The sequence below is a fragment of the Trachinotus anak genome, unplaced genomic scaffold (assembly GCF_046630095.1).
Source record: "Trachinotus anak isolate AG129_WGS33_773 ecotype Australia unplaced genomic scaffold, CSIRO_AGI_Tana_v1 ptg000012l, whole genome shotgun sequence".
In the NCBI taxonomy this organism is placed as follows: domain Eukaryota; kingdom Metazoa; phylum Chordata; class Actinopteri; order Carangiformes; family Carangidae; genus Trachinotus; species Trachinotus anak.
Genome location: NW_027273863.1, coordinates 25254369 through 25271901, shown reverse-complemented (window position 1 = coordinate 25271901; position 17533 = coordinate 25254369). Strand labels below are relative to the sequence as shown.

Genomic DNA, 17533 nt, shown 5'->3' with positions numbered 1-17533 from the left:
ACCAAAATAAAGTGAAGTTCACTGACTCAGCTACACCTGCACATTTGCAACAACAGGAATCACACTTTAGCATCCAGGTCTCATCACATCAGTGAATTCAGTTTTATTGATTAGTTTCGAGACAATTTTTAACATAAACTATCAATAAGAACAACCATCACACACATGAAAGAATTATTTTGACTTTCAACAGTTTGACTCCACTGACCACGATGTGACACATTTAGAGGCCCACAGTTTCTTATCAGCTTAAAAAACATGTTCCCAACCATGTGGACAAACTGATCTGAGGAGCTTTAACCTCCACTACATCCCTGCTCAGCAGGATGAAGGCGCCCTCTTGTGTTGAGCATCAGTTTTCAGACTTCAGCTGTTAACTTGCTGTGATGTTCACTGCAGGATGATGAGTAAAAACTTCTTACGCTGCCAATGGCTTATAGTTGAAGTGCACTCGTTGATTGCCCCATATTAAATATCAAGACTATTTAAGTGTGAGTGCCGGCGTCTTCTTTGCCTTTGGCAACTTAAAACGTTTCTAAAGACACTTGAATACATGTAATATCACACTGTGTCAGTTTGTTCACAGGAGTCACACCCTGTAACACTGATACTTTTAACAAAATGCACCTTAGCTGACCTTTGTCTGTTTGAGTTTACAGAACTCAGTTGTGCATCCATGATACCAGTGAAGCCAAACTCCAGCATAGAGAGCCTGAGTTTCTGGACTCTGTGGAGGAGAGTCATGGTTTCAGAGACACTGTAGAAGGACAGAACACCTGCTCTGTGATCCAGGTACACTCCTACTCTGAGACTGGAGTTTTAATACAGTCATTTTACTTCAATACTTCATTTTCATCAAACTGTGGATAAATCTCAAACTAAAAGTACACAAAAGATGTTGGAGAGGGGTGTCCATATACTTTTGGCAATGCAGTTTATTGTACTTACTGACAAAGCAAAATAAAGTATGTGATAGAGGAATATGCAAATAACACCCTCTAATGGAGAAATTAATATCTGCAAATATATGACAGCACAAGACGGAATTGATTTTTAAATGGAAGTTAGACTGGACTCATGATTATTAGGATTTAACAATAAACATATAGAAAACAGCCTAACTATAATCACACGAGTACTGAACTCAAACCTAAATCAACCTTTTACTGAAGTAAACTTTATATTTTAGATTCAAAATAATACTAAAATGAATAAATAAAATATACAATTTAAAACTCCATCAGTAGATATATGACATATATGTCAGATGAACAACAATCAAAACACATGGATTCAATGCATCAGTGTTACCAATTTCTAAAAAACTAGTACTTAACTTTCATGTCTTCATTGCAAAAATATACAAAGAATATTTGAAAGCAGGACTTTCAGCTATTCTTTTCTTTGGGATGATACCTTTATGTCATTTCAGGCTTTTGGTATTTTTCCACCATTTTTCCTGTAGTTGATATGCAATTGATTTAATGTATTGAAAAATGAAATTGGCGACTGACAGAAATGGAACTGCATGGTGGTGCAGTGGTTACTGCTGTAGCCTCACAGCAAGAACGTTCTGTGTTCAAACAGCAGGCCTTCAAAGAAATAACTCTTGCCTACTCAAGTCCACACAGCTCAGCAGTGTTTTCAGTGGGACCACAGAGATAAAGTCCAACATGTAGAGGCTGAGTGAATGTGGTCTGGACTCTGTGGAGGAGAGTCATGGTTTCAGAGACACTGTAGAAGGACAGAATACCTGCTCTGTGATCCAGGTACACTCCTACTCTGGAGGACCGAGGACCTGAGACTGGAGTTTTAATATTGTTGTGTCTGAATTCATAACTACGTTTGTAAATATCTAATGCCCAAGAATTGAAATCACATCCAAACTTTTCACTGACACTGTTATTGTTTTTGTACGCAACTGCTACTGAAACTCCTCCCAAGCCTTTTTCCACCTCCCAGTATGAACGTCTATTAAGACCCTCTATACTCAAGACCTGAAACTCTTTAGTGAATCTGTCTGGATGACTAGAATAAGACTGTTCTTCTTTCATCACTGTTACTTTTCTGTTTCCCTCAGATAATAACAGACGTGTGTTTGCCGTGTTTGGATCCAGTGTGATTTCCTGTGAATATTTTAAGAATCCAGCTCTGGTCTTGGGCTCTGGTTGTGGCAGTAAAACATCCACTTGAGTCACTGTCAGTGAGATGTTTGTCCATGTCTCTCTCAGAATGTCCTGTAGTTTATCTCTGAGCTCTGACACAGCTGCTGTCACATCCTCAAAGTACCTCAGAGGACGGATATTGATGCTGGATGAGTCTGTAGATTGACTGAGTGGTGACAGTGAGGGGTAGTTGTGTAGAAACTGGGTGTGATCCTCTGTGTGCGAGAGCTGCTTCAGCTCAGCGTCTTTCCTCTTCAGCTCAGTGATCTCCTGCTCCAGCTTCTCCTGAAGCTCTTTGACTCCACTCACTTCAGTTTCCTGCTGGGATCTGATCTGCTGCTTCACATCAGAGCTTCTTTTCTCCATGAGACGGATCAGCTGAGTGAAGATCTTCTCACTGTGCTCCACTGCTTTATCAGCAGAGCCATTGATAGCCTCCACCTCCTGTTGAAGCAGCTTCACATCTTTCTCTCTGTCCTGGATTCTCTGCTGGATGTTTTGTCGACTCAGCTGGAGCTCTCTCTGCCTCTCAGTCCTTTCTGCTGCAGCTGAGACTGTGTCGTGGCCTTTATGTTCATCCACAGGGCAGAGATAACAGATACACTGCTGATCAGTGCGGCAGAACATCTTCATCACCTCATCATGACGAGAGCAGATGTTCTCCTGGAGCTTCTTGGAGGGCTCCACCAGCTTGTGCTTCTTTAATGGAGCTGCTTCATAATGAGGCTGCAGGTGTTTCTCACAGTAAGAGACCAAACAAACCAGACAGGATTTGACAGCTTTCAGTTTTCTCCCAGTGCAGACATCACAGGCCACATCTTCAGGTCCAGCATAGCAGTGATCAGCAGGAGCAGCTTGGAGTCCAGTCTTCTTCAGCTCCTCCACTAAAACTGCTAACATGGTGCTTTTCACCAGGACAGGCCTCGGTGTGAAGGTCTGCCTACACTGAGGGCAGCTGTGGATTTCCCTCTGATCCTCTTCATCCCAGTGGCTTTTAATACAGTTCATGCAGTAGCTGTGTCCACAGGGAATAGTCACCGGATCCTTCAGTAGATCCAGACAGATGGAACAAGAGAAAGTTTCCCGGTCCAGCTGAACTCCTTTCTGAGCCATTTCACCTCTCAGTGTCAACGACTGTCTGAGTTTCACTTCCTGAGAAGTGAATCTAGTTTGAGCTGTGATCTACACAACATTTGTCTCTGCAGTGAACGGGGCCTGTCAGCTCTCTCACTTCACCACATGTTGGTTCCACCCATCTTCAGACTGTAGATCTGAAGGGGAGGGAACAAGGAAACACGTGGACAGAGTGGAGCTGGCTGTGTTAGAGAGCAGGAAGAAGAGGGAGGGTTATCAGGCCTTGACTCAGTCCAGGAGGAGGAGCAGTTTGATACTGTGTGTTTAACCCTTTATTTACAGTCTGGTTCATTTCTCATTTAAAAACACTGATCACCTCAATTTTTATCTTAAAAACTCTCCTTGGGATCTCTGGGTTTTCACAATCAGTTACAGAATCAGCTTCTCTGTTTTCCTAAAATGCAGTGGGATTAAAGTTTTTATTGGTTTTAATGGATCAAATACAGTAGATGAAAAGAGAAAAATCAACAACTTTTTTAGAAGTAATTAAATATTTAAATATTGCTTTTGACTTTAAATTTATTTTGATAAAAAAGGTTAAATTCAGAATGTAACTTTGATCTCACATGACATGAATGCACCTAAACATTTACCTATGAAGATGGTCACATGAAAATCTCTTTTTAAATGTATTTCCTTCTTATTTCTAGATTTCTAGGTCAAACTCTGATGAGAATATTTTTATGAGGGAGAATAAGAACTATCATCATGAGCATAATCTGCGTGAGTAATATTGATAAATAAGAGACAAAAATGTTTGTCTCATGTGTTACATCAGTAGAAGATGAGAGGATGTTGATGGTCAAAGTTGAACATATTTGTATTTCTCCAGGTCTTTGACAGTTCAAAATGTCAAAAAGCAATTTGAAAGAAATTCATTTGCAATTAAAAAGATTATATAAATGAAATCTGCTCTTCATGAAAAATGTTTGAAATTGTTGTTACAAAACTAAAAGTACACAAAAGATGTTGGAGAAGGGTGTCCACATACTTTTGACAATGCAGTTTATTGTACTTACTGATAGAAAAAACAAGTAGATGTGATCAAGGAATATATAAACAGTACCCTCTAGTGGAGAAATTAATATCTGCAAATATATGACAAAAAGCACAATTGAGGATTGAAATTCAAATCGAAGTTAGATTAGACACTGGACTCATGATTATTAGGATTTAACAATAAACATAAACACATAGAGACTAACCAACTATATTCACATACTGAAGACTGAGGACCTGAGACTGGAGTGATAACATTGTTTTGTCTGAATTGATAACTATATTAATAAAAATCTAAGACCATTGACTCGTGATCATCTCCATATCAAACAAACATTATTCAAATCAGCTTTCAGGCTGGAAGTAGAACATGTGAATCTGAGATTTGAGGCCGAAAGTTAAAATTTCTCTGACTTCTTGAATTCTGATTGACCAACATGGAAATACTACAAAAAAATAGAAGTATAATGCATTCATTTCAGACATTAAAGACTGGAACAGACATAATCTTCACATTTACCATTTGTTGTTGACTTTAACAAATTTATTGAATGAATTGATTATTATTGAATGAATGAATCATCTCCTCATTGATTATTATCATGATAAAGACACTTTGATAAAACCTCATAGACTTTATTTGTAAGTGGATTTGAACAACAACGACATTTGTTCTGACAAACACATCAATGTAAATGTAATTATAGATTTGTGTCTTTACACAGTGAGAACAAAACATCAGTGATAAAGGAAGGTCTGCTGATTTCTCTGTTTAGGCCCATGCAGTGGAAGAGAAACAACAACACACAAATACATCAACACAAATATCCAACAAACATTTAGAGCACAGACAAGTTTGTGTTTTCATGTGGACAAATGTGAGTTTAGGTCAAACAAACATGATGATGAGCAGTGATATCCTCCATGGCTGCAGCTCCACCTGAACAAACTCAAACATCAACACAACCAGAAATGAGAAGAGGTCAAGGTACCACCCATAATGTTTGATTGACAGGTGATCTGTGTGCAGTGCAGAAACACAACAGCAATGAGCTTTTAGCAACAAACATGGAGACAAAATAAAGTGATGAACTTAAATACAGATTTGAACCAACTGCTCCTTAAATGACCTTTGTCTACTTGAGTTTACACAACTCAGCTGTGTCTCCAGGGACACAACCAGAACAAAGCCAAAGTCCAGCATGTAGAGGCTGAGTGAATGTGGTCTGGACTCTGTGGAGGAGAGTCATGGTTTCAGAGACACTGTAGAAGGACAGAATACCTGCTCTGTGATCCAGGTACACTCCTACTCTGGAGGAGTGAGGACCTGAGACTGGAGTGTTGATTTTGTTGAACCAAAATTCATAACTGTTTTGGTTACAACTTAACGCCCAAGATTTGTCATTCTGTCCAAATACACTCCCTGCTCTGTTGATATTCTTGTATGCAACTGCTACATTAACTCCTCCTCCTCTCCACTCCACCTCCCAGTAACAACGTCCAGTCAGACTCTCTCTACTCAGGACCTGCCACCAGCCAGTGAATCTGTCTGGATCACTTGAATAAGACTGTGGTTGATCCATTGCTGTAGCTTTTCTGTTTCCCTCAGATAATAACAGACGTGTATGTGCTGTGTTTGGATCCAGTGTGATTTCCTGTGAATATCTTAAGAAGTCAGCTCTGGTCTTGGGCTCTGGTTGTGACAGTAAAACATCCACTTGAGTCTCTGTCAGTGAGATGTTTGTCCATGTCTCTCTCAGAATGTCCTGTAGTTTATCTCTGAGCTCTGACACAGCTGCTGTCACATCCTCAAAGTACCTCAGAGGACGGATATTGATGCTGGATGAGTCTGTAGATTGACTGAGTGGTGACAGTGAGGGGTAGTTGTGTAGAAACTGGGTGTGATCCTCTGTGTGTGAGAGCTGCTTCAGCTCAGCGTCTTTCCTCGTCAGTTCAGTGATCTCCTGCTCCAGCTTCTCCTGAAGCTCTTTGACTCCACTCACTTCAGTTTCCTGCTGGGATCTGATCTGCTGCTTCACATCAGAGCTTCTTTTCTCCATGAGACGGATCAGCTGAGTGAAGATCTTCTCACTGTGCTCCACTGCTTTATCAGCAGAGCCATTGATAGCCTCCACCTCCTGTTGAAGCAGCTTCACATCTTTCTCTCTGTCCTGGATTCTCTGCTGGATGTTTTGTCGACTCAGCTGGAGCTCTCTCTGCCTCTCAGTCCTTTCTGCTGCAGCTGAGACTGTGTCGTGGCCTTTATGTTCATCCACAGAGCAGAGATAACAGATACACTGCTGATCAGTGCGGCAGAACATCTTCATCACCTCATCATGACGAGAGCAGATGTTCTCCTGGAGCTTCTTGGAGGGCTCCCCCAGCTTGTGCTTTTCAAATGCAGGTGACTGAAAATGAGGCTGCAGGTGTTTTTCACAGTAAGAGACCAAACAAACCAAACAGGATTTGGCAGCTTTCAGTTTTCTCCCAGTGCAGACATCACAGGCAACATCTTCAGGTCCAGCATAGCAGTGATTAGCAGGAGCAGCTTGGAGTCCAGTCTTCTTCAGCTCCTCCACTAAAACTGCTAACATGGTGTTTTTCACCAGGACAGGCCTCGGTGTGAAGGTCTGCCTACACTGAGGGCAGCTGTGGATTTTCTTCTCATCCTCTTCATCCCAGAAGCTTTTAATACAGATCATGCAGTAGCTGTGTCCACAGGGAATAGCAACCGGATCCTTCAGTAGATCCAGACAGATGCAACAAGAGAAGGTTTCCCGGTCCAGCTGAACTCCTTTCTGAGCCATTTCACCTCTCAGTGTCAACGACTGTCTGAGTTTCACTTCCTCAGAAGTGAATCTAGTTTGAGCTGTGATCTAAACAACATGTGTCTCTGCAGTGAACGGGGCCTGTCAGCTCTCTCACTTCACCACATGTTGGTTCCACCCATCTTCAGACTGTAGATCTGAGGGGGAGGGAACAAGGAAACACATGAACAGTGGAGCTGGCTGTGTTAGAGAGCAGGAAGAAGAGGGAGGGTTATCAGGCCTTGACTCAGTCCAGGAGGAGGAGCAGTTTGATACTGTGTGTTTAACCCTTTATTTACAGTCTGGTTCATTTCTCATTTAAAAACACTAATCACCTCAATTTTTATCTTAAAAACTCTCCTTGGGATCTCTGGGTTTTCACAATCAGTTACAGAATCAGCTTCTCTGTTTTCCTAAAATGCAGTGGGATTAAAGTTTTTATTGGTTTTAATGGATCAAATACAGTAGATGAAAAGAGAAAAATCAACAACTTTTTTAGAAGTAATTAAATATTTAAATATTGCTTTTGACTTTAAAATCCTTTTGATAAAAAAAGGTTAAATTCAGAATGTAACTTTGAATCTCACATGACATTAACGCACCTAAACATTTACCTATGAAGATGTTCACATGAAAATGTATTTCCTTCTTATTTCTAGATTTCTAGGTCAAACTCTGATGAGAATATTTTTATGCAGGAGAATAAGAACTATCATCAAGAGCATAATCTGTGTGAGTAATATTGATAAATAAGAGACAAAAATTTGATAAGTTTGTCTCATGTGTTACATTAGTAGAAGATGAGAGGATGTTGATGGCCAAAACTGAATATATTTGTATTTCTCCAGGTCTTTGACAGTTCAAAATGTCAAAAAGCAATTTGAAAGAAATTCATTAGCAATTAAAAAAATTATATAAATGAAATCTGCTCTTCATGAGAAATGTTTGAAATTGTTGTTACAAAGCTGGAAGCACACCACTATCTGAGTATCAATGTGCTGCACCATCAAGATTTATTTCCATCAAACTGTGAATAAATCTCAAACTAAAAGTACACAAAAGATGTCGGAGAGGGGTGTCCACATACTTTTGACAATGCAGTTTATTGTACTAACATGAGGATGTGATAAAGGAATATATAAACAGTACCCTCTAGTGGAGAAAGGACCTGAGACTGGAGTGATAATATTGTTTTGTCTGAATTGATAACTATATTAATAAAAATCTAAGACCAATGACTTGTGATCATCTCCATATCAAACAAACATTATTCACATCAGCTTTTAGGCTGGAAGTAGAAGATGTGAATCTGAGATTTGAGGCTGAAGGTTAAAATTTCTCTGACTTCTTGAATTCTGATTGACCAACATGAAAATACTAGAAAAAAATAGAAGTATAATGTATTCATTTCAGACATTAAAGACTGGAACAGACATAATCTTCACATTTACCATTTGTTGTTGACTTTAACAAATTTATTGAATGAATGAATCATCTCCTCATTGATTATTATCATGATAAAGACACTTTGATAAAACCTCATAGACCTTATTTGTAAGTGGATTTGAACAACAACGACATTTGTTCTGACAAACACATCAATGTAAATGTAATTATAGATTTGTGTCTTTACACAGTGAGAACAAAACATCAGTGATAAAGGAAGGTCTGCTGATTTCTCTGTTAAGGCCCATGCAGTGGAAGAGAAACAACAACACACAAATACATCAACACAAATATCCAACAAACATTTAGAGCACAGACAAGTTTGTGTTTTCATGTGGACAAATGTGAGTTTAGGTCAAACAAACATGATGATGAGCAGTGATATCCTCCATGGCTCCAGCTCCACCTGAACAAAGTCAAACATCAACACAACCAGAAATGAGAAGAGGTCAAAGTACCACCCATAATGTTTGATTGACAATGGCTGGCAATGAGCTTTTAGCAACACGCATGGAGACAAAATAAACTGATGAACTAAAGTACAAGTTTTAACCAACTGCACCATAAATGACCTTTGTCTATTAGAGTTTACACAACTCAGCAGTGGCTCCATCATAACCATAAAGCCAAAGTCCAGCATGTAGAGGCTGAGTGAATGTGGTCTGGACTCTGTGGAGGAGAGTCATGGTTTCAGAGACACTGTAGAAGGACAGAATACCTGCTCTGTGATCCAGGTACACTCCTACTCTGGAGGACCGAGGAAATGAGACTGGAGTGTTGATATTGTTATGCCAAAATCCATGGTTGTTGCCTTCACGACCTACCGCCCAAGATTTGTCATTGTTTCCAAATGCACAATCAAACCAGTTCCCTGCTCTGCTGATATTCTTGTATGCGACTGCTACATAAAAATCTCCTCTCCACTCCACCTCCCAGTAACAACGTCCAGTCAGACTCTCTCTACTCAGGACTTGTGGACATGTAGTGAATCTGTCTGGATGACTCGAATAAGACATTTGTTGAATCATTAATGTTGCTTTTCTGTTTCCCTCAGATAATAACAGACATCTGTTTGCAGTGTTTGGATCCAGTGTGATTTCCTGTGAATATTTTAAGAATCCAGCTCTGGTCTTGGGCTCTGGTTGTGGAAGTAAAACATCCACATCAGTCACTGTCAGTGAGATGTTTGTCCATGTCTCTCTCAGAATGTCCTGTAGTTTATCTCTGAGCTCTGACACAGCTGCTGTCACATCCTCAAAGTACCTCAGAGGACGGATATTGATGCTGGATGAGTCTGTAGATTGACTGAGTGGTGACAGTGAGGGATAGTTGTGTAGAAACTGGGTGTGATCCTCTGTGTGTGAGAGCTGCTTCAGCTCAGCGTCTTTCCTCTTCAGCTCAGCTTCTCCTGAAGCTCTTTGACTCCACTCACTTCAGTTTCCTGCTGGGATCTGATCTGCTGCTTCACATCAGAGCTTCTTTTCTCCATGAGACGGATCAGCTGAGTGAAGATCTTCTCACTGTGCTCCACTGCTTTATCAGCAGAGCCATTGATAGCCTCCACCTCCTGTTGAAGCAGCTTCACATCTTTCTCTCTGTCCTGGATTCTCTGCTGGATGTTTTGTCGACTCAGCTGGAGCTCTCTCTGCCTCTCAGTCCTTTCTGCTGCAGCTGAGACTGTGTCGTGGCCTTTATGTTCATCCATGGAGCAGAGATAACAGATACACTGCTGATCAGTGCGGCAGAACATCTTCATCACCTCATCATGACGAGAGCAGATGTTCTCCTGGAGCTTGTTGGAGGGCTCCACCAGCTTGTGCTTCTTTAACTGAGGTACATCATAATGAGGCTGAAGGTGTTTCTCACAGTAAGAAGCCAAACAAACCAGACAGGATTTGGCAGCTTTCAGTTTTCTCCCAGTGCAGACATCACAGGCCATATCTTCAGGTCCAGCATAGCAGTGATCAGCAGGAGCAGCTTGGAGTCCAGTCTTCTTCAGCTCCTCCACTAAAACTGCTAACATGGTGCTTTTCACCAGGACAGGCCTCGGTGTGAAGGTCTGCCTACACTGAGGGCAGCTGTGGATTTTCTTCTCATCCTCTTCATCCCAGAAGCTTTTAATACAGTTCATGCAGTAGCTGTGTCCACAGGGAATAGTCACCGGATCCTTCAGTAGATCCAGACAGATGGAACAAGAGAAGGTTTCCCGGTCCAGCTGAACTCCTTTCTGCGCCATTTCAGCTCCTTGAAGTGAATGTCAGCTTCCTTTAAACTACAAAGGTTGTACCAAGATCCTACTCTTGTTATGGTAGCCTGTCACTACTTTGCACTCTGTGACGTTCATTGTGTTTGAGATAAGCATAAAAAAGGAGGTGTTTACAAGATTTGCTTCATTCCAGGAAGAGGAGTTGTTTGACAGGTTCAAGGGTTTTTTTGTTCCTCATTGCTAACATTGTGACAACATGACAATGTGCTGACTCACTGTCCTTCACACTTAAAACTGAGTAAAGAGGACACATTCAGTCATTAATGAAGTTGTGAGTTTCATCAAATGAAAATACATGACACAGACACTGAGAGGCTGTTCCTCATGAAAATGTTTAGTTTCAATAAGTGATTCACTTAACAATAAATGCAGGACGTGTTTTTTTTGCTTTTGTTTTTTTAGGTTTTTTTTGCCTGAGCTAAACAGCAACTCAGAGCATCCAAAATGGATTTTATAAATTACAGTGATTTTTCAGACTCACTGCCAGAATCCACATTAGTAATAAACAAGAAGCAGGTGCCAGTTAGAGAATGTCATAAAGTACTGTTAATTGAAACACTTTAATTATGTGATTAACTATAATAAACTGAATTTAATAATAATCTGTTAATCCTGCATCTTCCTCACTGAGTTGATCAGCCACTCAATCAATCAGATAGGCTGGTTAAAATATGTTAACATGATGATCATTATTTGGTGTATCAGAAATGTAACTGTTTTTCATGTTGTGGCTGATCAGTGTAAATACAGCATTGAAGATTGGCTTAGGAAATATTCAGTACACTGTTGCAGGACTTGTCCTAAAAAGTGCCACTGCTCAAGAGCCTGAAAATCCTTTTGTATTGAATTACTGTTATGGGGTAGGGGGGTTGAATTGCATTTTGGGGGCCTCATCGCCATCCCATGCCGCACCTTCCCTTGCTACCACGTGCGAGGTTCCAGGCTCCAATATCAAATCATGAAGTAAAAAAATTACACCCAAGCAACTGTAAAAATTCAGATACTGTTCATATCTGTACAGATCTGTGCAGATATATATACCTCTTGTTGCCACTTGGTGCCCCCAGTGTCTCATGTTTACTATAATGAAACTTTCAGGTGCCTGTCAAGTTAAAATGTTAAAACACAGCATCACATCTGTCATGACACAAAAGTCAAAAACAATAACAGATAACAGCATTTAATACATTATTCTTGTCCTATATGTAAAACAACCTCAATTAATTTTATGATAAATGAGCTCCTTTATATGTGGTAGAAAATGACTAAGTACTGCACTTAAGCAGACTTTTGAGCTACAGAGATTGATTAGAAGACTTACACAGTTGCCACAAGTGCTTCACAATTCACAGTCTGTCTCTGAGTCATAGCTCAGTCAATACACAAACCTCGCAGCTGCATAACTAGAAATGAACTTCATTAAAATTGACAGTCGTGCACCTGATTAACATACAGTTATATGATATTGGAGTTTGGAGCTAACACATAAAGACTCTCCAGTGCAGTACAGTAAGCCATTGGGGAGATAGTGATATGATCTCCCAGTCTGTCAGAAAGGAAACCACCAGTAAATATTTAATCAGCAATTTGGTTCGCCTTTCAAATATTCATGAAATCTAATCACCTTAATCATGGTATGATCGTTATTTCACAGCATAATGAAACTCTCCGCCATCACTCAAGCATGACCAGGGTGGCTGACTTCACGGCACTGCTCTCAAAAACAATAAAACTAACGCACCCCTCTTACACACACACACACACACACACACACACACACTAAAAATACACACACACTCACAGTGACAATATAGGAAGGAAGCCAACAGGCAAAGGGGGGAGAGAGAGAAGGAAAGCAATAAAGTACGTATATTTATTTAGCATCTAGTCAAGGAAGTGTCAATATGCTTTACAGAAAGTAATATGGAGTGTGTTCAGTGCATTAAAACAGAAAAAATGTAATAAGAAGTAAGAGAGAGGAGAGAAAAGAAAGAAAGAAGGAAGGAACAAACTGTTGCTCCTGTTTTTAGTAATTCATAGTATCATAATTAATTTAAGTGAAGGGCAAGTGTTTTGCTCCTGTATCATGCATCCAGTTCATCAATGCACAAGTGTTCACTGTCTCATACACCATTAGAATAATGTGAAAGATGCCATATTCTCAAAGAAAATGCACGATGGCTTTAAGTTGGAATAAATAAAATAATAATAAAATATTATTCAACAAATAACAAATAATATAAAACCAGAAAAAAGAAGTGTGGGCTGATAAGAAGAAGGAGCTGAAGAGACAGGCAGGAAAACATAAATATGCTAATTGTGTAATATGACAAAATTTGCAGATGACACAAAGATACGCCGTCATTTATCCCCGAACATGCAGCTAAGTCCTCCTTGCCACCAAACCTGACTGAAGAGGCTGGGGAGACGTGCCTGGGGGCCACGGCAGCAGCTCTTTACACAGGAACACTGAGATGGATCTAATGTACAGTATAATGTTTGGCCTGAGGAGCACACAGGGAAGCTGCTGTGTCCTATTTGCTGGGATGTTGAGCTCATTTTTGGGGAGCACTTCATTCTCTCTGCCCTGTGGGATCTTAGCCACAGGCTCAAATACAGTACAATCTATCTGTTGTTCATCAGATGCTGCAATAGCCTCTCTGCTGTGTCTGCATGGTGCATCTACTTTATCTCACCTTAACAGTTTGGATGTTTGGACACAGCAGGAGGAGATGTCAGACATGTTATCATTTTTGTTGCCATAATATTTTGTTTCTCCCACATGGATGAACACATCAGAGAGCTGCAGCTTCATCTCTGTAGCACATACTGTATGTTTACACTCTATAATGTTGCTCTTTTTCAGCCAAGTGGCATCAAATTTATTTGAACATGTCAGAGTTTTCAGTCTTGTATCCTTAGTTACTTGGAGCCTTGAAACTCCAGTTTCAAAGTTGATCAATTGAGACAAACAAAATCTTTTAAAATGAGAGCTTCAAGGGTATTAAAATGTACCAGGGTACGCCTCTGGTCTTATCCAGCCTTAAGGGTAAAGCTTTTCACAGCGTTGAGGAGTGCGGCAGCTAATTAGCGCAGAGATAAACTTCTAATGAAGCTGTGACATATAAATAAAAAATACACTGAATAATCTGATAATGTTGTCTTTTTATTATTTGGCCAGGGGCAGATCCAGACTATTGTATATCATGTTCTTAGAATAAAGCAGGACATCTGCTCAGGCCTACAGAATCTTACATGAAGGCATTGTCCAAAGTAACATACATGTAATATCTTATTAGTTAAATCTGTACACAAATGTTGTTTTATGATGATAACAAGACTATAGGTGTCCTACAGGTGAGTCCAGACAGGAAGTGAAGTCTCACGTTTGTGATGCAGATCTATAAACGACTGCAATAAGCATAATTTTTTTTTCTCAAGTTGAAACATCTCACTGCGCTGCCCTGAGTAATTTTGTGTCTAATTGTGTTTTTCCATTGGTTTCCATTGTATGCAATCCTGCTGCCTCTAAACTTCAGCTCACATTCTATAAACACAGTAAACAAACAATAACACAATGCAACTACCAATAAAACCACAACATGTCAGTGTTCTACTTCTGTTTATGTACAGATTAAATAAACAATATACTTATTGTTTCACATGCACGTTAAAATGTATGTCTTGCTGCTAAGCTAATGACCCGCTGGCTCTATATTTAGTGTCAATGAGTGGTATCATTCTTCTCTTGACAAAGATAGAGCGAATAAACATATTTCTCAAAATGGCTGACTGTTTCTTTAAAGTCAAAATAAAATAAAAATGGATTGTCAATTTTTCACAACAAAATATTCATGTCTCTCTTTAACATAAATTATAATGAAACTATTTAAAATTGATTCTCCCATCTTTTGATTTGTCAATACAATCATATTTAAACGTTAAAGCTGCTTTACTTGGCTTCTTGACCACTAGGGGGCAGCTGCCTGCTGCTGCTTGAAACAAATCAACTGAGCCACGGAGTAACTGAGTTTATAAATCCAAAAGTCTGAGCTAATCAAGCCTGTACATCAGAGAGTCATTGGTTTTTATTTGTTTCCCTCTGTATCTGGCTTTTCATTTTGCCACTTGGGCCAATAAAAGTCCAATTTTAATGTTTTACAATTCTCCATCCAGACAAAAGAAACAACATGTAGTAAGTCTACGGGGTTTGCTAGCAGCTCTGAGAGGCAGTGCTTTGGCACAGTGGTGATTTAAGCAAAATGCTAACAGTTAGTTTGCCAACATGTTTACAATGACAATGCTAAAATGCTACTGTTAATTAGGTGTAATGCTTACCCTGTTCATTCTACTGCCAAGGCTCATGGGAAGGTCATCGGTTTTGCAGGTATTTCATCAAAAACCAATGTATAGAACAAATATTTTTTTTACTTTGAAAATTCAAGGTATTATCCAAAAACATTACAATTTATCCTAAGTGGAAGCAATTTTCATTACAATCTCTTTAATAGTTATTTCACCAAAAACTCAGAACTAGAGTAAAAAATTGTTTGTGCAAAATGTCATGCCAATCCTTAAGATAGTTGTATTACAGTATTAAAGTGAGGACCAGGTGGTGGACCAAAGATCAACACTGTGATTCCAGTTCTGTTCTGTTTACCTCAGAGGTCAGAGCCAGGTGTCACTCCCTCCAGGAAATAGATGACGCCATGATTCGTTGTTACTGGTGGATTTATTCATCTTCTGCACTTCTAATGGCACCATCATCACCAACGCCACCACCATCAAACTAATTACATACATAATATTGTACAAAATCAACACATATTCATTTTACAACAACGACAGAAACATAACATACAAGATGACATCTAAACATGTGAATAAACTTACCTCACTGGCTGCAAATGACCAGGAGGGAATGAATGGGCCAAATAAATCTTTAAAGCGGGCCGTGCACCACCTTCAACTTAACTTTAAGGAAGTACAAATAACTTTCTTTCAACTTCCTCTGAAGGAAAGTGTTACAACTTAAAGTGTCCCTGTGCAACAGAGTACAAACGTGGGTCCTACATCCTGCAGAGAGCCAATACAAATTAAAAAAATTCTTGAAAATAAATCATATAAATAATATGTACAAACAAAACATATTTAAAGACAATACGTCGGAAGCTTGTTATGGTTGTTGCTTGCTTGTTGTTGATATTGCTTCCAATACCAGTTGATAACAAGGCATTACGCAGTATTTTGTGCATGCAAACACTGTGGCAACATGTCCACAGATAGACGTTGAACAGTACTGTGTGTACGATTGATTTAATGAGACACAAAAAAGCAGCCATCTTGGATTTTAAGGTTGGTGCTAGTGAAGTTCCCCTGAATTTCAGAGTCAGAAATCTGACTTCAGGGGGCGTTCCAGCTGAAATTTCCAACTGGGAATTGGGAAAATCTCATTTCCCAGTTCAAATGTAACGCACTTCAAGTGTGCATTTATTTTCATTTTAGTCACTTTACAAATACAGCAGTCCTGTACATGCATGTACCTGATTTTAAGACAAATCCCTGACACTTCTGTGGCTGCAGATTAGAATAATCCTCCAAAGGAAAGTCAAATAAACGAGGGAGAGTTACAGCTGCCTTCAGTTCATTCCTCCTCTCCCTCTGCTGCGCTCAGATTTACTTACAGCACACGATTATTGAAGCCACGTGGTAAGACAGTGTGGATAATCATACAAGAAAGCAACAGCTTTGGGCGTCAGTGAGGTGAAATACTACAAGAAATGTGAATCCCAGAGGCTTGACACAATCCCCACAGCACACAACCTTCAGCGCAGCCCCGGAGATAAACAAAGAGGTACATCAACTCACTAATCCTCTGAAGAGGGAGTCAGTCACCGGAAACCTGAAAAACCAAGAGGGCCGAAACCCACCAAAGGCCAAAGAGGAGGAGTGGAGTGATGACAGGCGATGATAGCAACAATAAAATGATGTTGGGGAGCAAAACAGAGGAGACGATTTGAATCTTAGCTTGGATGTAATGCACTCAGATTATCAGTTTTGAGAAAGGTGATTGGCAGGGATTAAACAGCTGCTGTTAATTGGAAGTAAAGGTGAAGTGGGAAGAAGAGGGGAAGATTATGCAAAGTGGGCATTATGATGCAAAACGGCAAATAGTTCAAATTAGAGCAGAAGGTCTGGCATTAAAACGTCTGTTAAAAAAAGTTTTTTAAAAATCCTGATCTTGTTTCTTTGTTGTTTATTATTGATGTTCTCATCCCATAAAATCCAGTTTATCCCCTCATTTTCCTGTTAAGTGATTTTAAGGTTGTTAAAATCATCTTATTCCACACTTTATGACAGTATCACATCCATTATCTAATCTGTATCAGCGTGTTCCAGCTCTTCATTGAAGCTGCAGTACATGATGTTTGCACTGAGTGAAATGGTCAAACCCTGACCCCAAACCTAGGTCTTCATCATTGTAGACATATTTTCCCAAAATTAATCCTGACATGTTTGGTGTTCTTGGAAACTTAAGGATCTCAACTGGATTTAAAATCAAGTTCAAGAGTATTTAAAGAAATTTTGTCAACACGTCATAAGTGTGTACTGATGAGCCCACTGGTGAGAGGCTGATTTAGTCGAAAAAATAAAGACAACATTGTGGCCTCCACAGGCAACTTGTAGAAAGAGCAATAACACTGACAGGATTTGTT

At 39.6% G+C, this 17533-nt stretch overlaps 2 protein-coding genes and 1 pseudogene across 2 annotated transcripts; all 3 read right to left on the bottom strand.

Annotated features, from left to right (window-relative positions):
- Positions 1-72: 72 nt before the first annotated feature.
- On the bottom strand, positions 73-3865 carry LOC139629548 (tripartite motif-containing protein 16-like). The gene has a single exon (XM_071492231.1). The coding sequence runs from the start codon at positions 3276-3278 to the stop codon at positions 1614-1616; it is 1665 nt and encodes a 554-aa protein (XP_071348332.1). The 5' UTR covers positions 3279-3865; the 3' UTR covers positions 73-1613.
- Positions 3866-4287: 422 nt separating this feature from the next.
- Positions 4288-7105, bottom strand: LOC139629527 (tripartite motif-containing protein 16-like). Its single transcript, XM_071492193.1, has one exon. It carries the CDS (start codon positions 7103-7105, stop codon positions 5435-5437), a length of 1671 nt encoding a protein of 556 aa, XP_071348294.1. The 3' UTR covers positions 4288-5434.
- Positions 7106-8948: 1843 nt separating this feature from the next.
- On the bottom strand, positions 8949-16025 carry LOC139629528 (tripartite motif-containing protein 16-like; annotated as a pseudogene).
- Positions 16026-17533: the final 1508 nt, after the last annotated feature.

Bases quoted from the DNA above. Each gene is read 5' to 3' on its own strand.
- LOC139629548 (XM_071492231.1), bottom strand. From the start codon at position 3,278: ATGGCTCAGAAAGGAGTTCAGCTGGACCGGGAAACTTTCTCTTGTTCC.
- LOC139629527 (XM_071492193.1), bottom strand. From the start codon at position 7,105: ATGGCTCAGAAAGGAGTTCAGCTGGACCGGGAAACCTTCTCTTGTTGC.